The 27,763-nt window shown below is 38.4% G+C and overlaps 1 protein-coding gene across 2 annotated transcripts in view; it reads left to right on the top strand.

Moving 5' to 3' along the window:
- The window catches only part of med25 (mediator complex subunit 25), a 287,263-nt gene that overhangs the window by 185,383 nt on the left and 74,117 nt on the right, over positions 1–27,763 (top strand). For both annotated transcript variants that reach the window (XM_028813612.2, XM_028813613.2), the window contains exons 16-17: positions 955–1,143; positions 1,247–1,354. In XM_028813612.2, the coding sequence (XP_028669445.1) occupies positions 955–1,143; positions 1,247–1,354 (297 nt within the window). The remainder of the gene's footprint in view (positions 1–954; positions 1,144–1,246; positions 1,355–27,763) is intronic.

Genomic DNA, 27,763 nt, shown 5'->3' on the forward strand with positions numbered 1-27,763 from the left:
TCAGTGTTCTATGGAGAATCTCTTGCTAACTGATTTGGATTGGTAGAAATGTTGGAAGTGTTTCATACTAATTTGCTTTCTTATTTTCAGAGGTCAATTACAAAAAATGTTGAACATCACTCCTTTTCTTCATGACACTACCCCTCTCACATTCTATTTATTGCCTTTTCACTGATTGGAAAGGCTACCTGTGTGGGAAGCTCTGTGCCAACAATAATAAATAATCACTTTAGCTATAGATGAGTGGTTTGTACAGGCCAGATAATATGTTTTATCTGAGTGAAATGGAAAAAGCTTTGTTACTGTTACAGAAAGAGTATTAGTGTTCACTAGGATTGTGTTGAATAAGTAAACTTGTTTTCTTACACTTAAAACTTTTTAATAACCCCTAATGTTTCTTTAAAACAATTCACCAGTTTAAAATATTTTGTTTTTGAAATAACAGTAATACTGATCAGTGAAATTTATTAAAGCTGAACATAAATTCTCCAAGTATATCATTGAGATACTATAGTTTGCCCAAAATAAGATGATATTTGCAGTTTATATGGATCAGGTTAAAACTACTTTGTTCCCTTTCTAATTTGTAATGTATTTAGTAGAGTTTGTATTTGCATTATTCCTGCAAACTTATCTCAACTTTCTGTGCCTGCACTTAGTGAGGTGAGGTTTGCTATGAAAAATAAACTGAATTGAATTGGTTCAAGGTGAAACCCTTCCAGCAGAGTGTTCTATTAATTCAGATATTTTGAAGCTGCTTGAGAACCTAGGCACTTCATATGGACCAGAGAGAGACATGGGATACTGCCTGTAAAATAAATAGGAGCACTAATGATATAGTGTGCAATAGTTTTACAAAAGTATTAGCTACACAAGGGCTGTTGTGAGCACAACTTTCACTCTCTCTGAAAACAGTACAGTACAAAGGTTAATACTCCCTTGCTTTATTTGCAGGCAGGCTGTGTGCATTTTCCTCACACTGCACCCTGTGAGGTGCGAGTTCTGATGCTGCTGTACTCATCTAAAAAGAAAATCTTTATGGGTCTAATCCCAAATGACCAAAGTGGCTTTGTTAATGGCATCCGACAAGTTATCACCAATCACAAACAAGTCCAGCAGCAAAAGATAGAGCAGCAGAGAAGTGTAAGTATTTTTAAAAGCCTGAAGTCAGAATAAATATTTTTATAAATATTATTTCAACAAACAACATAGTTCAATATTCATGTGTATAATGTGAATTTTATAGATGGTTGGTCCTCCGCAGCTACAGTCGGCGTCTGTTCAGAATCCCCAGGCATTCTTGCAGAAGCAACCAGGACCAATGCCAGTTTCACATCCTGGGGTGCAACAGCAGGTAAGGGTTTTGACATAAAATGTTAATGACTAAAAATCATTGTTGTTTCTATAAATTACTTATTTTGTTTATGGAAAATATTAACTATGTGGGAAAGAAGAAAATTTATAAATAGTTTTCACTTAATACTGAAGATATACCTCAATGGTAAAATCTGCTTCATCATAGTAGAAAACATTTCCCACTATATCTTATATATGTACATATTAATTGTTGAAGTTGATCCTACTTTACATCAGGAGTGTTAAATGAAGGTCCTGGGAGCCACAGTGGCTGCTAGTTTTTATTTCAGCCACTTCCTTAATTAGTAGCCAGTTACTCATGTTTCCTGAACTTTTCCTGAACTTTAATTGCTTTTCAAGATTCAGAGCACTTCATTACTTCTACTAGCAGCCAAAAAATAATGAGATGCAAAGCAAGCCAACACGTTCTCAGCTAACATGAGGGTTTCTTACTAATTTCCTGGAGGACCACATTTTTTACTCTAAATGATTTCTTAATTTGAAGTCAATTATGTCTATTGATAATACCCATTATTTAATTATGTGGCTTCTTAGTGCCATCATTCTATCACTTCAAACATTTTCAAAACTATTTTTCTTTTTTTCTGAGAGCACCATCAAAATACTTTGTGGAAAATGACAAATCAGTATTTCTCGGTGCTTCACTTTTTTCTTGAAGTATTTTATCGAAACAGATATTGTATGATGGACAAACAGATGCAAATGAAATCAGGATAGCCATTTATTTGTTGTCTCGCTTTGTAGTTGTGGCTGCTGGTTAAAATAAATATATAAATAATTGTGGATTCTAAATCCTATAAAGGAATTAAATTAATATTAAAGCAAACGATGTTCAATTATCAACAGTAATTGATTACTTAAACCTATAACCACTGTGGCCCTCGAAAATTGAGTCTGAAACATCTGTTTTCTACTTTATGTGGTGACTGAAGAAAATGTGGTTGTACAAACTGGAAAAAAAGCAAGCTGTAAGGTTCAAGACTCTGTATTAATGAATAGGGCAGTTATCTGTCATTATAAATACCAAACTGTTTTTTTATATATAATCAAACAATACTGTACTTTTATTTACATTTTTAAGGGAGAACATCACCACAAATCATCCATCCATCCATCATCCAAATCGCTATATCCTAACACATGGGGGTTTGCTGGAGCCAATCCCAGCCAGCACAGGACGCAAGGCAGGAACAAATCCCAGGCAGGGCGGCAGCCCACTGCAGGACACACACACACACCAAGCACACACTAGGGACAATTTAGGATCGCCAATGCACCTAACCTGCATGTCTTTGGACTGTGGGAGGAAACTGGAGCACCTGGAGGAAATCCACACAGACATGGGGAGAACATGCAAATTCCATGCAGGGAGGACCTGGGAAGTGAACCCAGGTCTCCTTACTGCGCTGCCATCACCACAAATCAATTGTACTAAAATATTGTCCAACATGTTTGCTATAGAGAGTGACACAACTGATTTAACCAAGTGATCTAAACATATGTAACCATCATTGCTTTTTCCTACATGAGTTCTCCAGGTGGAAATATCTTACTCGGTCAGTTTTTTCTAAAAATATAGTTTTACACTGTAGCATTTAGGTGTACTGAAACTTTTGAAGACAAGATACAGTTCCAAATATACAGTATTTAATAAATAAGGAAGAATCAAGTTAATAAATAATGTTTCTCAGAATGTTTTTTGAAATGCATAAATGGTTTTGCATGCATTTTTAGTTGTAGAACAGGACTGTTAGAGAATAGAATGACCATTTTAGAAGTGATGTTTATTTTTAAAAAACACAAATAAATATGATAATAATTCAGTGTGCATGTTTTGTTCTGCTTGAATATGTTGTATTTTGTGTAGTAGGGAATGCTTATTCTAAATATGGAAGTATTCTTATCCCAGAACTACATCTCAAATGTAGATTAACTGAAGATATGATAACATGGTGTTATTACTTAGCTATAGTGAAATTTCAGAATATGTGAAGTGAAACCAATAACAATGTTATAAGTTCAACAGTTTCCAAAGTAAAATAAATCAGAAGGGCCGTAATTTGTTACCACACCTGCTTTCACTATATTATGAACCCTCCCCTTGTTTGTTTTTTTTTTTTTTTTTTTTTTTTTTAAATGTTTAAACATGTTATAGAGGGAGAGGTTGTGGACAATACCTCCATACATGTCAGTGTTCTCTATTTGTTTTTTCCCCTTATGGGAATAATGGTATTTTTACATACCCAATGGTGTCTTCTTTCAAATAAATTATATTTTCTGTGTTGCCTGCTCCCTTTCATTATTAAAATATGCGATTTGCACATGTATGCCCCGAGACGAGCTATCACAGTTGAGCTAGTCTGCTTTTTAACAAATATCCCTCCTACATTGAGCCACATACAGTGAAAGTTTTATAGTTCAAGTGCCATGGATTCAATTTCCATACCCGTAGGCCATCTGCTGCCTGTTCTCCCTTAGTTTTCTGAGCAGTGCTGTTTTGATTTCAGCATTTCTTAGCACTAGAATTACTAAAGCCTACGAAAAAACTCGTAAACCCAGCCCACCTTAAATCCCTTTGCACTACTCCGTTAGTGTCTTTTGTCTTGTAAATATGCAGATTAAGACAAGCAGCCTACTATTCCATCCCCCCACTGCCGCAGAATGGGCACAAAATTCTCCCAGCTCATGCCTCGATTATCTGGGAGTCAGGTACCTAGAGATGTATAGGGAAGTAATAGACCGTTATTTGGAACACATGCATTTCATGTGTGTTCTGTTTCTACAACAATCTATGTTAACACATCATTAAAACAAACATTTTTCATATTTTAGTAATAAATGACAAAATGTAGACATAAACTGTATAATGTGTGAATCCTGAAGTCCAAGGATCAAATAAACACTTTCACAAAAGGTACAAGGATGATACAACAGCTTCTGTGGCACAGCGGTAAGAACTACTGACTTATAATCAAGAGTGCCCCGGTTCAATCCTGACTGCCTCGTATATTTGCCATTTTGAGTAGTGTGCTGCTCTTATTGTTAATATTATTGAGTGTTCCTTCTCACGCTGAATTAGTTCACACCTTATTGTCCATGATGTCAAAGCCGCACTTGCAAAAAATAGACATACAACAACAACAACATTTATTTATATAGCACATTTTCATACAAAAAAGTAGCTCAAAGTGCTTTACATAATGAAGAAAATAAAAGACAAAGTAAGACATTAAAATAAGACATTAGTTAACATAGGATAAGAGTAAGGTCCGATGGCCAGGGAGGACAGAAAAAACAAAAAAAAACTCCAGACAGCTGGAGAAAAAAATAAAATCTGCAGGAGAAAAAAAATCTTGCCATGAGACCGCCCAGTCCCCTCTGGGTATTCTACCTAACATAAATGAAATAGTCTTCTTTGTATTTAAGGTTCTCATGGAAGGACTTGATGATGATGGTCATGCAGACTTCTGGCTTTTAATCCATCAATGCTGGAACATCATGGTGCTTTGAGTAGATGGTGGTGGCGCAAGCCGCCACCACAAAGAAACTGGAAAAAGAAAAACAGAAGAGAGAGTAGGAGTTAGTACAGATTTTAGAGCCACCATGAATAGTTATTATAATGAATTGGATATACAGAGTATCAGGATTAAATTAAAGTGAAGTTATGAGAAAGCCATGTTAAAATAATGTGTTTTCAGCAGTTTTTTTAAAGTGCACCACTGTATTAGCCTGGCGAATTCCTATTGGCAGGCTATTCCAGATTTTAGGTGCATAACAGCAGAAGGCCACCTCACCACTTCTTTTAAGTTTTGCTCTTGGAATTCTAAGGAGACACACATTTGAGGATCTAAGGTTACGATTTGGAATATAAGATGTCAGACATTCCAATATATTAGATGGGGCAAGATTATTTAAGGCTTTATAAACCACTAGCCAACCCACGGCGTAGCATACACCGCATAATTATTTATTGACTAGACAAAGAGCCCGTTTCGACAACGTAAGATGAAACGGGCACAAGTTTGTGTCAGCAGTGTATGAAGAACAAATGATAAGTAACGAAGAAGTTGTTTTGTAATGATTGTAGTCTACTTTACTCATTACTCTACAGGCTTGTACTGTTAGTTGATGAATTTTCCAGGCCTATAGTATAATATTGAATGATGAATGTTCCAGTACAATATGGAATAGTAATAAGTATAAGCACCACAAACCTGATATAGGTGTATTGAATGAATGTGTAATTGAATCAGAATGTGTAATTAGGCCTCGAGCTGTAGTCGAAATCGCCTTTCAGGCCTCTAGAGCTTTAATCGAAGTCGCCTTCCTCTTTGAATTTTTGCGGCCGTAAATCCGCTGCCTGCCGCGATGTTGGGGTTGGATGTCGGTCTCCTAAGTTTTTTCGGGCAGCTGCGCAGAAGGCGACTGCGCATTCGGCTTCGCACGTGCGCAGAAGGCGATTGCGCATTCGGCTTCGGACGGACGTGAGTGAGTGAGTGAGGAGGCAGGCGAATTACAGTGGGGCAAAAAAGTATTTAGTCAGCCACCAATTGTGCAAGTTCTCCCACTTAAAAAGATGAGAGAGGCCTGTAATTTGCATCATAGGTATACCTCAGCTATGAGAGACAAAATGAGAAAAAAAAAATCCAGAAAATCACATTGTCTGATTTTTAAAGATTTTATTTGCAAATTATGGTGGAAAATAAGTATTTGGTCACCTACAAACAAGCAAGATTTCTGGCTCTCACAGACCTGTAACTTCTTCTGTAAGAGGCTCCTCTGTCCTCCACTCGTTACCTGTATTAATGGCACCTGTTTGAACTCGTTATCAATATAAAAGACACCTGTCCACAACCTCAAACAGTCACGCTCCAAACTCCACTATGGCCAAGACCAAAGAGCTGTCAAAGGACACCAGAAACAAAATTGTAGACCCACACCAGGCTGGAAAGACTGAATCTGCAATAGGCAAGCAGCTTGGTGTGAAGAAATCAACTGTGGGAGCAATTATTAGAAAATGGAAGACATACAAGACCACTGATAATCTCCCTCGATCTGGGGCTCCACGTAAGATCTCACCCCGTGGGGTCAAAATGATCACAAGAACGGTGAGCAAAAATCCCAGAACCACACGGGGGGACCTAGTGAATGACCTGCAGAGAGCTGGGACCAAAGTAACAAAGGCTACCATCAGTAACACACTACGCCGCCAGGGACTCAAATCCTGCAGTGCCAGACGTATCCCCCTGCTTAAGCCAGTACATGTGCAGGCCTGTCTGAAGTTTGCTAGAGAGCATTTGGATGATCCAGAAGAGGATTGGGAGAATGTCATATGGTCAGATGAAAAAACTCTACTCGTCGTGTTTGGAGGAGAAAGAATGCTGAGTTGCATCCAAAGAACACCATACCTACTGTAAAGCATGGGGGTGGAAACATCATGCTTTGGGGCTGTTTTTCTGCAAAGGGACCAGGATGACTGATCCGTGTAAAGGAAAGAATGAATGGGGCCATGTATCGTCAGATTTTGAGTGAAAACCTCCTTCCATCAGCAAGGGCATTGAAGATGAAATGTGTCTTTCAGCATGACAATGATCCCAAACACACCGCCCAGGTAACGAAGGAGTGGCTTCGTAAGAAGCATTTCAAAGTCCTGGAGTGGCCTAGCCAGTCTCCAGATCTCAACCCCATAGAAAATCTTTGGAGGGAGTTGAAAGTCCGTGTTGCCCAGCGACAGCCCCAAAACATCACTGCTTTAGAGGAGATCTGCATGGAGGAATGGGCCAAAATACCAGCAACAGTGTGTGAAAACCTTGTGAAGACTTACAGAAAATGTTTGACTTCTGTCATTGCCAACAAAGGGTATATAACAAAGTATTGAGATGAACTTTTGTTATTGACCAAATAGTTTTTTTCCACCATAATTTGCAAATAAATTCTTCAAAAATCAGACAATGTGATTTTCTGGATTTTTTTTTCTCATTTTGCCTCTCATAGTTGAGGTATACCTATGATGAAAATTACAGGCCTCTCTCATCTTTTTAAGTGGGAGAACTTGCACAGTTGGTGGCTGACTAAATACTTTTTTGCCACACTGTATGTATTAAGATGGATGAACACTTCCTGAAAGACACAGTTGTCCAAATGGGGTGGGTTTGAGGATACGACTGTGATTGAATGAAAAGATTGAACTCCGGAGAGAGCAACATACAATTGTCCATGACTGAAAACTGGTTTTGGCAGACACAGGCATATCTTTTTGAAAGTTTGGCCCTGTGCCTTATTAATTGTCATTGCAAAGGCCAATCTAACAGGAAATTGTCTGCGTGTAAAAGTAAAAGGCAAATTTGAATCTGATGGGGTCAGGGATATCCGGGAAATAAGGACAGTTTGTGAGGTAGCAGCTGCGATAGTCTTACACTCAAGTACATTGCAGTGAATGCTGGTAACAGAAAGTCTAGTGCCATTACAGAGACCTTTTGCTGGCAGGAGGTTTCTGAGAAGCATGATGACTGAACCAATTTTAATTTTGAGTTTATGCGGAGGCATGCCAGTGGGAGTAAGACTATTAAGAAATTCTTCGGGGAATGAAAGTTGATCTGCAGGATCGTCTGTGACGATGGAGTCAACGCTGGTGAAAGTCACTTCGTCAGTAGGGATAAGTTTCAGCACTAGTATCTATCTATCTATCTATCTTGTTCATTAAGGTGTAGCGAGTCTTCATTGGTGACGCTTAATATAGCTCGCGTGCTGAGTTGTTCCAGAGTGACAGTTGAGAAGTCGATGTCGCCATATAGTTGTTGAACGGGATCAGAAATAAAAGGAAAACAATGTGAAGGCAATGTCACAGGTGTTCCGCTTTTCCCGTCTCCAACATCGAGGAGCCATTTTGCGAAATGTTGTTCTTCAGGAAGAGCTCTCATATTTGTCGTCAGTATAAGAACATGTATGTGACGCCACAAAGGTTGCTTGTTAATGCAACTGGCGAGAGTAAGTGCTCGGGAGCCACGCATAATGATGGGGAGAATTTGGCGGAAATCTCCACCCAATAGTATTATTTTGCCTCCAAATGGCTGCGTGTCACCCGTGAGGTCACATAATAACCTGTCTACTGCCTGGAATGCGTATGCATGTGTCATTGGCACCTCGTCCCATATTATCAATTTGGATTGCAGAAGATGTTGAGCGTGTGGTGAGGTAGGTTTGATGTTGCATGTGGAAGTAGTATTCAACCTCAACGGTACTTTAAAAACGGAATGTGTAGTTCGTCCACCCGATAACAATGTTGCAGCAATTCCTGTAGATGCTACAGTTGTAGGAATGTCTCCCCTAGCTCTGATGGTATGAATCAGGGTTTTGTAGATGGTCGGGCGACTTGGTGGATTATATATAGAAAAGCAGCCGGAACCGAAAAAAACAATGAAAAGTCAACGTGGCTCAGAGGTGCATGTGGACTGTTAGCAGAGACGAAAGCGACTGAGGTGGTGTTTGGTGAGGTGTTGCATGCGGGCACATGAGCAGGCAGTGTGCATGCCCCGAGAGCGAGGGTGGACGCGGGAGGAGGGTTAGAGTTGGCGGGCAGGGCTGTGTCGTGCGTATCCCATGGTCTCTGTCTTGCGTGCCATGGTCGGCTGCTTAGTGAATTGGTGGGCGGGGCTCTGTGAGTTGGCGGGCATGGCTCTGTCGTGCACGCCCCATGGTCTGTGTCTTGCGTGCCATGGTCGGCTGCTTAGTGAATTATATATATAGATAAGCAGAATTTTGAAGTCAATCCTGAATGACACAGGTAACCAGTGTAGTGACATCAAAACTGGAGAAATGTGCTCGGATTTTCTTTTCCTAGTTAGGATTCTAGCAGCTGCATTCTGCACTAGTTGCAAATGATTTATGTCTTTCTTGGGTAGTCCTGAGAGGAGTTACAGTAATCTAGTTGACTGAAAACAAACGTGTGAACTAATTTCTCAGCATCTTTCAATGATATAAGAGGTCTAACTTTTGCTATGTTTCTTCAGTGAAAAAATGCTATCCTAGTGGTCTGATGAATATGCTATTTAAAATTCAGATTTCAGTCAACAGTTACCCCTAAGCTTTTTACCTCCGTCTTGACTTTTAATCCTTATGCATCCAGTTTGTTTCTAATAGCCTCATTGTATCCATTATTGCCAATCACTAAAATTTCAGTTTTCTCTTTATTTAGCTTTAGAAAATTACAATTCATCCATTCAGAAATACAAGTAAGACATTATGTTGGTGAATCAAGAGAATCGGGGTCATCGGGTGCTATTAATAGGTACAGCTGTGTGTCATCAGCATAGCTGTGGTAGCTCATGTTTTGCCCTGAGATAATCTGACCTAATGGAAGCATGTAGATTGAGAAGAGCAGCGGACCCAGGATAGAGCCTTGTGGAACACCATATACAGTAGGATATCATGTGTCTTTGAGTTGTAATTACCATAACTAACAAAGAATATTCTCCCTGCCAGGTAGACATAGGTATAGAGAGAGATGGGAGATATAGCAGAGTTGAACTCCGATGATGACAAGGATTCTACATCGGAGAAAGAATACACATTGCACTTTTGCCCTCGCTGTACTTTGTATACAACCCCAAATCAGAAAAAGTTGGGACAGTGTGGAAAATGTGAATAAAAAAAGAAAAAAGCAAGTTATAAATTCTCCTCAAATTTTATTTCATTGCAGACAGTATGAACACAAGATAATTCATGTTTTTTTTTTGTCAACATAATTTGATTTGTAAGTAAACATCAGTTCTTGCCATTCAGGCTTGCAACACATTCCAAATAAAGTTGGGATGGGGGCAATTAAGGGGTAGTAATGAGGTATAATAACTAAATAATGATGTGATTTGAAACTGGTGATGTTAACAGGTGATTGCAATCATGATTCGGTACAAAAGCAGCATCGAGGAAAGGCCTACTCCTTTAGGAGCAAAGATGGGCAGAGGATCGCCAGTTTGCCACCAAGTGCGGGCAAAAATCTTTGAAATGATGAAGAAAAACGTTTCTCAAAGACAGATAGGAAGAGATTTGGACATTTCTCCCTCTACAGTGCATAACATAGTGAAAAGAATCAGGGAATCTGGAGAAATTACTGTGCGCAAAGGCCAAGGGCACAAGCCTGAACTGAATGGCCGTGATCTCCGAGCCCTCAGACGACACTGCATTAAAAACCGTCATTCATCAATAAATGATATAACTGCGTGGGCTCAGGACTACTTCAGGAAGTCACTCTCAAGCACTACAGTACGTAGTTACATTAGGAAATGCCAGCTAAAACTGTACTGTGCCAAAAGGAAGCCCTACATAAATAGTGTCCAGAAGCGCCGTCGACTTCTCTGGGCTCGGAGGCATCTGGGATGGTCCATTGTGCAGTGGAAACGTGTATTGTGGTCAGACGAATCGGTTTTTCACATCTTTTTTGGAAGAAATGGACGCCGTGTGCTGTGGACCAAAGAGGAAAAGGACCATCCAGACTGTTACCAGATACAAGTCCAAAAGCCAGGGTCTGTCATGGTATGTGGTTGTGTCAGTGCCTTCGGCAAAGGTAACTTGCACTTCTGCGATGGCACCATCAATGCTGAGAAGTATATCTCAGTTTTGGAGGAACAAATGCTGCCTTCAAGACGACGTCTTTTCCAGGGACTCCCATGCTTATTTCAGCAAGACAATGCCAAACCACATACTGCGCGCATAACAAAGGCATGGCTGCGTAAGAAGAGGGTGCGGATGCTTGACTGGCCTGCCTGCAGCCCTGATTTGTCTCCTATAGAGAATGTTTGGCGCATTTTGAAATGAAAAATGCGTCAACGAAGACCCCGTACTGTTGCGCACCTAAAACGTTGTTTGCAGGAAGAATGGAACAAACTAACACCTGCAACACTTAGTCACTTGATTTTTTCAATGCCTAAACATCTTTTAAGTGTTGTTAAAAGACAGGGGAACTGTACAAAGTGGTAAATGCTGTACTGTCCCAACTTTTTTTGAAATGTGTTGCAAGCCTGAATGGCAAGAATGGATATTTATTTACAAATCAAATGATGTTGACAAAAAAAAAACATGAATTATTTTGTGTTCATACTGTCTGCAATGAAATAAAATTTCAGGAGAATTTATAACTTGCTTTTTTCTTTTTTTATTCACATTTTCCACACTGTCCCAACTTTTTCTGATTTGGAGTTGTATATAACCCAGATCGAATGTTATTTGCCTATTTACCTTGATTTATTTACTTACTTCCTACAGCGTTAAGTCACAAGTGGACTGCAGAGCTTCCTGTGTTTGATCGACATGATCATGCTCAAAAAAATGCATGTGTAATACCACAAAAAGTGTACTTCACTTCACAAGCAATGGTATGAGAATGCAGTCAGACTTATTTTTTGAGCACATACACCGTCTAGATCTAAATACACTTGTGGAGAGTCGCTCGCATACTGAACAGTCTATAGCTGCAGGTGGAACCTGCCATCACTGTACTTTGTATATAAAAGCCAGATTGAATGTTATATACTGAAACTATTTACCTTGATTTATTTATTTATCTTCCTACAGCGTAAAGTCACAAGTAGACTGCAGAGCTTCCCATGTACATATACTGTACAAAGTACAGCGACAGCAAAAGTGTGACGTGCATTCTTTCTCCGATGTAGAACCCTTGTCATCATCTGAGTTCACCTCTGTTATGTGAAAACAGCAGTGTCACATCAGGGGAAGTGTGAACGTGACTGGGATTATAAAACTGAATTTAAAAAATAAACAAAGCTAACCTTTACAAGTACCATAAATTTACACTGGCTGTTACAGACTCAAATCAAATTTATGTTTTTATTCTAAAATAGTAAGAATAAGAGCAGCTCACTTCTCAAAACGGAGTCGTCCGGGGTCGAACTTGTAACCTTTTGATTACCAGTCAGCAGTTCTTACTGCTGCGCCATCAAATCGGTCGTATTAAAGACATGTTAATGTCGCAAACGGGTTCTTTTTCTGCAGTTATATTCTTGAATATAAGTGTACTTGTTTTGTTATACTTGTACCTTTTATGAAAGTGTTTGATATTTGGACGTCAGGCTTCACACATTACACGCTTCATGTCTACATTTTGTCAATTATTACTAAAACATGAAAAACTTTTCTGTTCTGTTTCTGAAATGCATGTGTTCCAAATAACAATATAGTATTTACTCAATACTACTCTAAGCAACTGACACGCAGGTAAACAGACTTGAGCTGAGAAAACTTTGTGAGGCGTTGGTGGGGAGGGTTGGGGGAATAGGATTGCAGGCTGCTAGCTGACGGAGAGCTGCGAAGGTATTTAAGGTGGGATGGATTTATGGGTTTTTTTGTAGGCTTTGGTAATTCTACTGTTAGCAATTGTTATCCTGTACTTGTGCTTGTCAAAGTTTCAGGTGAAGATCCAATCAAATGTCACTGTATTGTATCGCTGTGTCACGAGCATATGGGGGAAAAAATAGTTTCATCTGCTGACTTGTTCATGGTATAATCTCCCTGCATCCTCTCCAAAGGGATAGATAGTGCCATGAAGTGTTTTGTTTTTTATCCCATTTCTAATTGCACTTGCTTCATCCCTGGTTCTCCAGCCCATGCCACTACTCCTTGGGAAAAAGAGAAACAAGCTTGATTACGAAAGGGAAAAAATTGAGCAGAGGCTGGGGATTAGGGAGATTGAAAGAAATAGTACTAGAAATGGGATAAAATGTCTTGCAAGGCTGTGTCAATCCTTTCAGTGGCGTCAGTAGGGAAAAATGTGGAGCAGATTATACCGTGTACAAGTCTCATATACTTGCAAGCCAGTGACAGCCTCCTGCAACTCAAAAGCGGCTGAGAAATGGTGGTTTAGGTGTATGTATCTGCATGACTAGATCTATGCTCAGGGCTGCCTGTTACCTACCTTGTGCCCATGGCTACCAGCAAAAGCATTATCCCCCACCCCTGTAACCTAGCACTGGAAGAAGCTGGTGTGAAAATATATTTGTGTATTTAGTTGATTCCAGGTGTGAAATGCAAGAAAAAAGCAACAACAACAAAAATAAATAAATAGACCTTTGTGGGGAGAAAGTAGGTGAATTGCAGCAAAAAAAAACCCTAATCTAGTGTACAATATGTAAGCTTCTTCTGAGCTAGTAAAAGAAACTGGTCCAAGGACTAGCGTGAAAAAATAATTTTGAAAGTAAAGGTTTGGATGAGTACATAATTACACATGTATATTCACAGATTGTTAACACTTCACACTGTTTTTGTGTATATGCATATTTTTCCAAACAGGGGGCTTGTGCCAAGCAGTTTAACTTTGCAATGCATTGGAAACTGGATCTGCACTTGCTACAATGACAGCTAATTGAGAATCACAAAAAAATTTATTACAGTGGTTGTGTATCATAAAATATGTACTGTAAAATCCAGTTTTTTGTTTAGTTCATATTAATTTAAACAAAGGGTTTTTTTTTTTTTTTTTTTTTTTAAAGTGCTGTACTTACGTTTTCAGCTCCTTTATTAAAATAACCAAGTAATATTTTTGGGTGTGTCATTTAGACACAATAATGCCAAAACCTCTTAGTGCATAAGTGGTTAAACTACATTTTCAAGACAGAAATCACCCAGACAGAATTTTTGTTTTTATTATTATTTATTTATTTTTTAATCAAATTTACCATTTTATTGAATTTTGATGTTTGAAGTAGTTCCTGCAGTAAGGTAATATTGCAGTTAGGTTCCAACCAGAGTCAACCAGAACCAGGGTGGAGACATCTAATGTAAATTATGAAAAATAATTTAAGTTTGGAATTTTTCTATTAAAATAAAATTTTGACAATAAAAATGACAACAGATAGTCAAATCAGATGGCTAAGGACCATCTCCATATTAGACATAAAGCGTTATTTACTATTTTCCGTATGCCGCCTTCTTTTAATGCCAAATCCAGCAGTTATGAGTGTTGAAATTGTTTTTTTTATTGTTAAACTTTATTAAATTATATTCATTATTTCTCTGAGAATTGACATAAACACAAGAAAGAAATGACAGAGAACAGAAGCAGTCTCTGTAAATGCATTTCTACCAATTGGACTAGCAAGTATTAGGAATAAATCTGAATTAGCAATAAATTGATCAGTTTCATCCACTTTGAATTCAAAGTAAACAAAGTTTCAGCTGCATGTAATACCTCTTTAAATAAGTTACATTTGATGGCTAGGTAGTTTCTTTGGAAGGGTGCTGACTATGCAGTGTTGTCCCGTCACATTCTTTTTTTGTTTTTGAGTGTTAGAGAAACATTGTCTATTGGCATTTATTTTTCGAAGTACAATTATCCATCTTTCTGCTATTCTGTACCTGTTCACATTGTACTGTTTTTAAGTTAATCTTAGTGTTATGCTTTATTCACGTGCATGGTAATTATTTTTAAGTTATATCTTTAAAATATAGAATATATTCAATGAGTCAATGAACAATCATATTTCATTAATGAATGTACAAAATTTGTACAATTACTGATTTATAAAAGTTTATTTAGTGCAGCTCAATGCCTTTAAGTTTAAGTTTATTTAGTGCAGCTCAAGTTTTATGCCTTTAATGCTTTGTTTCTAGATCACAGTATACATAGAAGCATAATATGGCATTTCCTTATGAATTTGCCCTGTGATAATTGATTGGTAATAGTTTTCCTGTACTATTGACACACATTTTAGCACTAGTGTCTGCTTGTAATCAGTTTCGGCCAGATAGTTGTTAGCAGTGTTCTTTAGGGAAGTTCCATAAAGGCTTAAAGCAGGGGTGTCAAACTCATTTTGGTTCAGGGGCCACATACAGCCTAATTAGATGTCAAGTGGGCCGGAGCAGTATTCATAACATAATTACCTATAAATAATAGTAAGTCCATGTTTTTTCCCTTTGTTTTCGTGCAAAGAAGTACAAGTACATTAGAAAATCTTCATATTTAATGAAATGTTTTACAAAACATATCAACATATCAAAACATATAAACAACCTCAGATTTCTTAAAACAAGTGTTTGCACAAATACAAACAAAACTTTAAGTCAGAGGTATTTGGAACTGAAAAATACAGTACTGCACCTTAAAATTTATGGCATTACATGAACAATAGGATTCCACCAAACCAAACTCTTTTGTAGTGAAGCTGTTAACTTACATTAAATTTAACATTTTTTAACTATTTCTACAGCAAGAATTCATTTTCACAGAACTGAATTCTTTAAGTGCAATCGGTGTCTGAAGCAATATTTTAAAGGAGTTAGTCACATCTAGACTACTTTGTTTTTGCTCCTGAAACTTGGCATCTTTTGGTCTGCACAAGTGCATCAATATCAGGTGTCATGTCCTGACTAGTAGCCAATCTCAGAATGTCATCTAAGTGCTTGTTTGTGAGCCTTGAGCGCAATTTTGTTTTATTGATGTTCATTACTGAGAAAACTTGTTCACAAAGGTAGGTTGTCCCAAAAATGCACAAAATTTTTGCAGCCAGGGCTGTTAATTTGGGGTACCCTGGCAAGAGATATTGATAAAATGTGTCCAAGCCCACTGAGGCAAACTTGTCCTTCAAATCTGCATCACATTGCAAATCAATTATCTCTAGTTGGATGTCGACAGGGACATCAGAAGCTTTGACTGTGAAGGGTGAGCGAAAAACTGCAAATTCTTTCTTGAGTTCACCAAAGATCTGAAACCGTTTCTCAAACTCACACAGCAATCCTGCAATCTTGTCTTTATACTGTTTCATGTCAGCATTAATGCCTGCTGCACATACCTCTCTTAGGCAAGGGAAATGTGCAGGGTCACCACTTGACAGCTGTGTCTCCCACAAAGTCAGCTTCAACTTGAATGCACATATGCTGTCATAAAACTGTGTGACAACTTTTTTGCGGCCTTGCAACATTTTGTTCAGAATATTCAAGTGCTCTGTAATATCCACCAGAAATGCAAGGTCCTGAAGCCATTCCTGACATTGTAATTCCATCACTGGATTTCCTTTTTTCTCCATGAATTGTCCGATTTCCTCGCGTAGATCAAAGAAACGCCTCGGCACAGCACCTCTGCTTAACCACCTTACTTCAGTGTAGTATGGCAGGGTATTAGTAACGTGATTGTCACTGAGAAGGCAGTCAAACTGACGATGATTCAGGCCTCTGGCTCGGATGAAATTAACAGTTCGGACAACCACCTCCATGACGTGATCCATTTTTAACGACTTGCAACACAATGCCTCCTGGTGCAAAATACAGTGAAACGTCCAGAAACCATCTCCTCCATTAGCGGCTTGTACTTTCTCTCTGAATTTTGTCACAACACCTGCTTTTCTTCCGATCATTGATGGCGCGCCATCTGTAGCCAGGCTGACGGCGCGGGACCAGTCCACCCCGACTCTGTCCAGCGCGCCAACCACAGAGCCGAAAATGTCCTCAGCTGTTGTGGTGTCACTCATAGGCACCAACTCAAAGAACTCCTCAGTGACGGTCAATGTGTCATCAACTCCACGAATAAATATGGCCAGTTGAGCAACGTCTGTAATGTCAGTGCTCTCATCAATTGCAACAGAAAATGCAAGAAGTGACTTGACCTTGTGTTTCAACTGCCTGTCTAAATCAGCCGATAGTTCCGATATCCTCTCTGCCATAGTGTTTCTCGTCAGACTAATGTTGGCAAATGCTTGTCGCTTCTCAGGACACACGAGTTCTGCAGCCTTCATCATGCATCTTTTAACGAACTCACCGTCGGAATACGGCTTTGATGCTAATGCTATTTCGTTAGCAATTACGTAGGTGGCTTTTACTGCTGCTTCACTGACCTCTCGGCTCCGAGTGAAAATTGACTGCTGTTTTCTCAGACCCACCAGCAATTCATTTATCTTCTCTCTCCTCAGTCGTCCTTGCAAGATGTCGTATTTTCCACCATGATGAGTCTCATAGTGGCGCCGAATATTATATTCCTTGAGCACCGACACTTGTTGATTACACACCAAGCACACAGGTTTCCCATTTATCTCTGTGAATAAATAGGAAGTGGTCCATTTCTCTTGGAAAACCCTACACTCGGTATCCACTTTTCTCCTTTTTGACAAAGACATTTTGGCTAATGAGGGTGTCAAGGTGAGTAGAAAATAAGGTAGCCTACAGAGTGGCAGAGTTGTTGCTTCTTTTACTCTAATTAAAACAGTGCACCCCTCCCCTTTGACTAACACAGTGCGCCCCTCTCATCTGACTAACACCCTAGCGGATGATTTAGGAATTGCATTTTATTTACGAATTTCGAGTTTGTGTCTTTTATTAATTTTTTTACTTTCAAAATTCATCCAGTGGGCCGGATTGAACCCCCTAGTGGGCCGGTTTTGGCCCGCGGGCCGTATGTTTGACACCCCTGGCTTAAAGGATTGGATCAGTGCTCAGAAAACTAAAAACTAATGTTGGTATGCATATTAGGCATAAATGACCTCTGACTTGATGGAACTGATCATTATCCCAGCTGCTTCATACTCGGCAGTGAATTGCTTGAGTGCGTGGCAATAGTCACAGTCAGATGAGGAAAAGAAGGCAGCATAAAGGAACAGTGCTACTCTGAGCCTACCCAACTGGGCACCCTCACATCCTCAATTGTCCTTTGATATCTTCTCCATGAATACTGCGAACAGGATTGGTGACAAGACACAGTCTCGATTGGGTCTAACACCCACAGTCAATGAATATAATTTAACACCAAGTATTCAGACACAGCTCTCATGGCTTTCACATAGGGAACAAATAGCAAGCAAGAGTGGCCCTATTATCTCCATTCATGTGGCACCTCCCACAACACATCCCAATGGATATTGTCTTTTTCCAAATATACAAAACACATCTAGGCTGGGTAATCATACTTCCATACACCCTCCAGCAGCTGTGCCAGGGATAAGAGTTGGTCTGCTGTTCCACAGACAGGACAGAAACTACATTGTTCCGCCTATATCTTTGCCTCTATCATCAGATAGATTCTTCCCTCCAGCACCTTTGCATATGCCTCTCCTGTGAGGTTGAGGAATGTGGTCCCTCTGTAGTTGGAACACATTCTTTGGTTCCTTTTCTTAATTATGCGGACCACCATACCAATCTGCCATTAGACAGGTGCTTTACCTGTTTTAATTAGGAAATAATTAGCATTAAAATTAATCAAATGAAATGCATCTGTTTTAATCATTGTAAAAACATGAACTATAATGAGAAAAAAATTGAGTACTTTCAGTTGTTTACCGGAGAAGTAATGCTCATTTGGAACTGAGATATGTGCTGCTAGATTCTGCCTTTGTAAGATATAGTTGAAAATACTGTACAAGTTCTCTGGAACCTGTAATGCTGTTTGCGGTACTGGAGGCCTGTGTATAAATGAGAGACAAGTGAAATTCTTGTTTTATGGCCATCAGGGAGATGACATGTTGACAGTATGCAGTACATTTGGTGATTTTGAATAATCTTTGTACTATGGGAAAATAATATTACTGCCCTTAATACTTTTGGGTTATCCACTATGTATATGGTGATTCTTCTTTGAGTTATTTTTTTTCTGTAAGCAAAATAATGTCATGATTTAGACTAGCATTTTCAATTTTGTGCCTTGCTTTGTTTTGATATCTTTTTTAAGTTTGCTTTATTCAGTGGTTTAGAAGTGTGTTAGTTGGGAAGTTGTTTAAAATATCATTTTATTTGTCTACCAGAATTAAGACTTCCAAATTCGTGTTACTGAAAATTCAGAGGTAACTGCTAGTTATAAGAGGACCCTGCAGTGTTCACTTCACCATTAAGTTTGGCGAAATCACGAAAATGTTCAGGAACTCCTCAAAAAGCATTGAAGTCAATGAGGAAGGAGGAACTGAATTGTTTTTGAGTAGATTATAATGGTGCAGTGATATTTTAAGTGTCCCTGAAGACTAGGTAAATGTCTGTAAACTATGCTAGACTGGTTATTGTGGCCAAAAATGTGCTGTGAAGCAGCAGTGCTAACACTTAAACAACAGAAGATGCAGACGGATCAAATGCCACAAGTGAAATGCAACAAATGGCCACAAACTAGCAATAGGTAAATAAAATATAGTTTATTACACTCACTCAGTTCTGAACACATTTGGAGTTTGCCCAACAGCATGTGGTGGACTCCCCAAACACATAGAATGAGGTTCTCTGGTCAGATGAGGCTAAAATTGAATTCTACAAAGTACTGACTTTGGGGGGTGAATATCTTTGCACACATTTGTTTTCCTTTTTTTTCCTTAATGTTTGTGTCGCAGTAAAAAAATATTTTGCATATTCAAAGTAGTAGGTATATTTTATAAATCAAATGGAGCTAACCACCTGAAAATCCATTTTAATTCAAGGTTATAATATGACAGGACAAACACCAAGAGGGATTGATACTTAATAAATTTAGATTCAGAACCAATACATTGGCTGTAGAAAGAATCACCCACTTTGAAAGTATAGTATTTGTACTTTGTTGCTTTACAGCCTAAAATAAAAAAAACACATATTAGTATTTTTTGGATTTATTTACTTAAAGCAACCTCTAACATCCAAGTCAAAGATATAATAGCAATAGTTTGGGAAAGTAATAATAAATAAAAAACAAGAATCAGTTAGATTGATAAAGCATCAAAAGCAATACCTGTAAACTCAAACAGGTGTAAGTAATCACCTTGTCCATTGCACAACAAGGTGATTGGCTACCACCTGTGATCAGTTGTAATCATTGTGATTAGTTTAGCATACAAACAGTTATTCCTGGAGCATTCCAGGGCTTGTGCAACTAAAAGCAAACAGTTGACTATGGGTGGCAAGGCTCTTTGCAAAAGATCTCTTGGATAAAGTTGTGGACAGGCACAAATCAGGTGATGGATACAAAAAGATTTCAGAAGATTTATTAATCCCTAGGAGCACAGTAACATCAATAATTAAGAAATGAAAATTTTTTGTTACTACTAGAACCCTCCCTGGGTCAGGCTATCCCTCCAAATTGGATGGAAGAGCGATGAGGAGACTGGTCAGAGAGGCTACCAAGAGGCCAAAGGCAACTTTGAAGGAGTTACAGTGACAACAATAATACAAACATTCCACAAATGTGGTTTATATGGGAGGGTTGCAAGAAAAAAAACACTCCTAAAGAAAAGCCACATTAAGTCTCATTTGAGCTTTGCCTAAATACACCTTGAAGATTCTGAGGACATGTGGAAAAAGGTGTTATGATCAGATGAGACCAAATTTGAACTATTTGGGACACTTGTCAGGGTAGAAGGAAAAATGGATGGGGCAAAATGCCGTCATATTCTTGAAGAAAACCTTCTGACCTCTGCCAGAAAGCTGAAAATGGGAAGAAGGATCACCTTTCATCATGAGAATGAGCAGAAGCACACAGCAAAATTGACCAGACAGTGGCTGAAGGAGAAAAAGTCAATGTCCTTGCGTGGCCTAGTCAGAGCTAGAAACAATTTGAGTTTTGCATTCCACCAACAGTCACCTCCAAAATAATAGAGTTTGAACAGTTCTGCTAAGATGAGCTGGCAAATATTGCTCAATCTAGAAGCGCAAAGTTATCCCAACAGGTTCAAGGCTGTAATTAAAGAAAAAGTGGCTCCATAAAGCATTGACACAAGGAGGGTGATCCTTTATCAGTTCAAAGTTTATCAGTTTTTTTATTTATTATTATATTTCTGAACTGTTGCTATTGTATCTTTGACTTTGTTGCTATAGGTTGAAATGAGTGAATAAAGTTAAATAAAAAAAGAGCTTCATGTATGTGTTCATTTTAGGCTGTATAGCAACAAAATGTGAATATTTTCAAAGGGGGTGATTCTTTTCTATGCATACTGTATATAATAAGTGTGTTTACATGTGCCTAAATTACCCAGTGATTCACAGAAACTTGGTTTAAAAAATATTATATATACCTTTGTTACAGTTAGAGGAACTGGGCCATTGGTCTTTGAGAAAATGGGTTAACACATGTAGATTTCTCTGTGAGTAATACGGTTATGTGGCCATGTAAATGCCTGCGCATATCTGTGACCAGTTAAGTCATCCTGAACATTTGATCATGATTAGCTTGTTTTCAGATTAATGTCGGTTGATGGTGACATTTACCGTATTTTTTGCACCATAAGACGCACCTGACCATTAGACGCACCTAGGTTTAGAGGATGAAAACAAGAAAAAAAATATTCTGAACCAAATGGTGCACTAATATGTTTAATAAAATATAGCAGAATAATATTTCAACCATGTAAATTCAACAGCGGTATTAAGAAACATCATCACTGTCATTAACAAATAAGGAGAGACTTTAAGTTTCAAGCACTCTTCTAGTTTTATGGAAACCCCAAGAACTCCTCATCGCTAGTGTCAGAATTTATTAAGCTCAGTTGCTCACAATCACTTTGCAGCATCACGTACCTATCATCACGCAACATAACCTGTCCAAAGTCACCAGGGGACAAAGCACGTTTGGACCAATGCTCCCTGAACTTATATCGCCAGTCTAGTCCCATCTATATTTGTAATGCCACAAAGCCCTTCATCTCATGTTTTGTTGTGGGTTTCCAGTTTGAAAAATGAGAATGCGGTGCAAGCACAGCCCTCGATTCAAAAAATTGCTCTGCATACGTGTTTGTCTCGTTTGACAGTAGCTGAAAGGCAGCTTCAGGAAAGAACAGCCTGAAGTAGTCCAGCGGCTGGTAATCTGTGGAGTCCAGAGTCCGACTCAGTGATAATGCGCAAAACAATCTCTGCTTTTTTTTTTTTCTGCACTCGCTTCGCTCCCTCATGAGATGTAGATGCCATCTTGCGTTTGTTTACATTTCGCAACTCACGCACACGCAAGGATTAGATGCCGAGTCAATGAGTCTAACATTCCTCCAAGCACAGAGGGAATGCCTGTAACATAACAGTGAGTTTTGTCGCCCTCTACCCCTGGATGTCTACTTTTGTCAGGTAATACACATCATGGTCTGTGACGCAATATTCGCTCCATAAGACGCACAGACATTTCCAACCTTCTTTTGGGGAAAAAAAAGTGCGTCTTATGGTGCGAAAAATACGGTAACTCTTTTTTGTAATGTAAATGTGTTCATTGATAGAAAAAGGATACATTATTAATAAGGCTGTTTGTGCTTGGTTAACTGTGGAAATAATTCCTGCCCAAATTCTTTGTGTGCATTACTCTTTGCAGCTGAAATTACTAATTATTACCAATTAACCATAATCCATTGGTTCATCAGTCACTCAAGATATCATACCAAAGTAGGAGAAACTGTACAAATAAGCTGCTGTTATCAGTTGCTCCAGAATATAATGATCATTTATTCCAGCTACCCTTTAATGTATGCAGTATTTAATGCATGGAAGTCAATTGGTATCCAAGCCTATAGGGACGTGTTTGCGTCTTTTGAATAGTTATGCCTCAAAAATAATTTTCCAGCAGCACACAACTTTTACAATTTGCAGTTTAGAAAGTTTTTTTAAAAGAAACCTGGTCAAATTTACCAACCTTTCATTAATATTTATGGTTCACATTTTATAATCTAGATAACATTTCCAGACTTTACCAAAATATTTCTTATATTGCACCCCTGGATTATCTAATGCAAATTTGGGAATTGGAACCATCTACTTAGAATATCAGGTAACGGATGGAAGTTAGCCATCACTATTCCTCATCCCTGTTTAAAAAAGTATGATTTGCTTTTATTTAAAATTGTATGTTGTATACACCCAGTTTGGCTAAGATTTTCCAGAATATATCTAGGTTCATGATCCAGGTTGTGGGCAGTCTCATCAAGGGCCTGTCTTACCTGATCATGACTTTTTGGAATTTCCCACACTTAGATTAGGTTGGGAAGAAATCTTATTTGTCAAGACGGTTTTGGATCCACAGTTACCCCAGGTCATCTAACAGCATTTTTTGGAGTAACAACTGATCTGACAACATACTGAAATGAAAAAAAAGGAATATTTTGCACTGTTCATCATATTTTAGTCAGTTAGTAGAATCCTAAACCCTTCTTCATAACTTAGTGGCAAACTATTTCATATTTTATTTAATATTGTAAAAAACTAAATTTTCTGTTTGAGGAACTGTCAAACACTGTTTTGCAAGCTTGGCAAAAATTATTAATGCTGTTTTGAAACATTGAAGTTGAGCCTTTGTTAACCTTTAGATGTCTCAATACACTGTGTATGAGGAAATACTTAATATTGGGTTCTCTGATCACATAGATCTTGAAACTCAGCATGGAAGAGGTGTTGAGATAGACATGACTGATCAGCGCCTGACTGATTGTATTGTTATCTATAAAATCAACACAATTAAAAGAAACCATTCACTATTATTTGTGAATTGTTGCCATCCCCTCATCCTCCTGTTTAATATCCACAGAAGCAAAGAAAAACATTTGGTTGGCATTTAATGAACAACTATTATGTAGTCCAGTACAGTTTAGTATTGAGGTTTGACATGAAAGGAAACATGTTAAATATAATGTTGAGCTGGAGTTCTACTAGTATCTGTGAATAAAATAATTTTAACTCCTTCTGCTTCAGCGATTAAGTAAAAACACAAACACCTCCGATTGTTTTACCTTATACAGTAATCTCTCGCTATATCGCGCTTCGACTTTCGCGGCTTCACTCTATCGCGGATTTTATATGTAAGCATATTTAAATATATATCGCAGATTTTTATGCTGGTTTGCAGATTTCTGCGGACAATGGGTCTTTTAATTTCTGGTACATGCTTCCTCAGTTGGTTTGTCCAGTTGATTTCATACAAGGGATGCTATTGGCAGATGGCTGAGAAGCTACCCAACCAGAGCGCGTATTACCTATTAAATAAAACTCCTCAAATATATTGTGAGCACGGGGGCTGTTCGCACCCCTAGAAGATACAGACGCTGAAACACTGAAAGATTACCTTCACATTGCTCTCTTCCTTGCTGGGCTTAAATGTGGCTGCTTTGTCAAGCGATATGCTTCCCGCACGGTGCTTCGCATACTTTAAAGATCAAACAGCACGTATTGATTTTTGATTGTTTGCCTTTCTCTCTCTCTCGCTCTGACATTCTCTGCTCCTGACGGAGGGGGTGTGAGCAGGGGGGCTGTTCGCACCCCTAGACGATACGGACGCTCATCTAAAAATGCTGAAAGATTATCTTCACGTTGCTCACTTTCTTGCAGCTGGTTTGTCAAGCGACATGCTTCCCGCACGGTGCTTCGCATACTTAAAAGCTCAAACGGCACATATTGATTTTTAATTGTTTGTTTTTCTCTGTCTCTCTCACTCTCTCTGACATTCTCTGCTCCTGACAGAGGGGGTGTGAGTAGGGGGGCTGTTCGCACCACTAGATGATACGGACGCTCCTCTAAAAAATGCTGAAAGACTACCTTCCTAGCAGCTGCGTTGTCCGACGGTGCTTCACATACTTAAAAGCCCAAACAGCCCTATTGATTTCTGATTATTTGCTTTTTTTCTCTCTCTCTCTCTGACAATTCTCTGCTCCTGACGCGCACTCCTTTGAAGAGGAAGATATGTTTGCATTCTTTTAATTGTGAGACGGAACTTTCATCACTGTCTTGTTATGGAGCACAGTTTAAACTTTTGAAAAAGAGACAAATGTTTGTTTGCAGTGTTTGAATAAAGTTCCTGTCTCTCTACAACCTCCTGTGTTTCTGCGCAAATCTGTGACCCAAGCATGACAATATAAAAATAACCATATAAACATACGGTTTCTACTTCGCAGATTTTCACCTTTTGCGGGGGGTTCTGGAACGCAACCCCCGCGATCGAGGAGGGATTACTGTACAAACTCATTACCCCCTCTCTTGCTGGTTTATCAGAACTCTGTAGACTCTTGCAGCCTCAAGTGTTCAGCTGCAAATCAGCCTCCCTTCATTAGAGCTAAAAATCACATAACATGAATAACCTTATTTGTCTTGTAAGTGTACTTTTAAATTAGTCACTCTCACTGACCCAGCTACTCAATTATATAGTTCACTTTATTGGTGCAAATAAATTAATCTACCGCAGTAAACTGTGTATCTTAAAAAAGAGTTCCTATGCTTGCATTTTCATACTGAAACAGATAATACTGCAGTTTTTTCTATCTCAGGTAAAACATTATGTTGATTTTTTTTTGTGTTTATTTGGCGATGCAACCGGTTTTGTAAGAGCCTGAAAAACTGTATTATGCTTTTCCATCTGAATCTGAACATTACTACCAAATCAGAATGTACAGGAAAATATATTTCATATGCTAAAAACTAAAGACATCTACACTTTGCATTTGTAAGAGGATCTGTTTTTGCAGTGATCTGTCATGAAGAGTATTTATTTACTTATGCATAATTTATTGTAAAACACTGAGACCCATTCATCAATCTTTCTGTTTTCCTAACTCACTTATCCAGGGAAAGGTTGAGGGGAAACTATAGCCTGTCCCAGCAATAATAGGGTACACAGGAACAATTCCCAGACAAGGGACCAGTTGATCATAGGATGAATATATATGGACCGTTTTAACAACACCAATTCACCTTACTTACATGTTTTAGGACTGTGGGAGTAAACCAGAACACTCAGAAGAAACCCATGTGGACACTGTATGGAACATGTAAATTCCACATTGGGAGTACCTGAAGTGCGACCCCAGTTCATTTTTAAATTGGATAAATAGGTTAATTACATGGGAAAACATCATTTGTGAGTTGCAACCAACACTAATCCATTAGACAGTGCTCTCCTGTTCTCCAAACAAGGTCAGCTCCTAGTCTGATGCACCAAATTTTGCTTTTGTAATGCTTTCTGGGTAGCTTTAAGAACACCTCTTGCCTATACCAGTTAATTAAGCAAATTAAATGCCATTCCACCATTTCATTACCCTTCACACCTCACAATGGTCTTCCATCTTATAAATGAATCTATATATCTTAAGGGTTCTGTATGACCTCAGTTATAAACTGATGATGTGCAGTTTTAACACAAACAGTCTTCGTGTGCCTTTCAAGCCATCTAAAGAATGAATGACAGTACCTACAATTCATTTTTACTAAGGAATTTATTTTTTCTGGGTTTTTCCAGGATTCCTATAATTACTGGTAAACTCATTTTAAAATACTGAAATATGATGATGATGATATTACATATAATTATTTGGAAACTCATTTTAAAGTAGTGAAAAATATTTAATTTTTATTGTGTAGTGCTAATAATGTACATGATGCAGTGCTGTCTTAGTTTTTCTCAAAAAATGAAAGTAGAACTGCTTCGGTGGCTCAGCTCAGTCACTGTTTTCTTTAGCGTGACACATTATGTATGAATGCAGAAACCATGGATGAATCATTATTTTCTACCAGTACCATGATTGTTAAGTTTTGAGAAAAACCTTCCTAAATCACACTAGAGGATAACACAGTCAAATACTAATTTCACAGATTTCCTCTGTTCATATCCTTTATGTGGGAAGGGTGTTATAGCCCCTCAAAGATTTGAATTATGTCTTGCTCTTTTTTCATCTTTTCCAGTGTAATTGAGCAACATGCCTATAACTGTAACCACTGTAACAACTATGTGCATTGTGTGCTCAGTCAAAAGGTGTCTTTGTGTCCTTCATACAAGGCATTTATCAAAACACACTCCATCTTCTGATACAGACATGTGTAAAGTGTTCCTTCAGTGCATTAACATGCCACCCAAGGTAAATGTATTCTGAAGAGTTACTCAACCTGTTTGCATAATAAATGCAGTTAAATAGGTACTCCATTGGTTTCTGGGCCAATGCCCTAATAAGATTTAATCATGCTATGTTTTTCTTACTTCATGCTGATTTGAAAGGTTATTGTTATGTCTTAGTTTCAACAATAGTGGCCATTAGTGTTTATAGATTTTTTTATTGTAACACAGACATCCTATTGCAAAACCTCAAGGAACTAAAGGTCATACCTTAGTGATAAAAATGCTTTTATTTCCCCTCATTTTATCTCTTAGTGACACTGTGCTTTAAAACTGAGAGCCACACACCAGATTTGGTTTTCTTCATCCACAGTCTCAAGAAGCTGCTCCAGGATATTTTGAGTCTTATCACCAGGACCAGTGTCTTGTTCATCTCCCACAGGAAGCAGACTGTAAAGATTTTCACTTTTGTGAACTTGATGATTATGTGACCCATTCCTGCTCAGATTCAGTCCAAAAAATTCACATAAGATTCTTCTCCACTTATAAAATAGAAGATCAGAATTTTCAAGCGGTCACAGACATAGCTGGGAAGGTAGAGACATCCCATTATAAAACATCATACAGGTTAAGGAGAAAACTCGGAGGACCTTTTGATAA

Source organism: Erpetoichthys calabaricus, chromosome 11, assembly GCF_900747795.2.
Source record: "Erpetoichthys calabaricus chromosome 11, fErpCal1.3, whole genome shotgun sequence".
Lineage (NCBI taxonomy): Eukaryota > Metazoa > Chordata > Cladistia > Polypteriformes > Polypteridae > Erpetoichthys > Erpetoichthys calabaricus.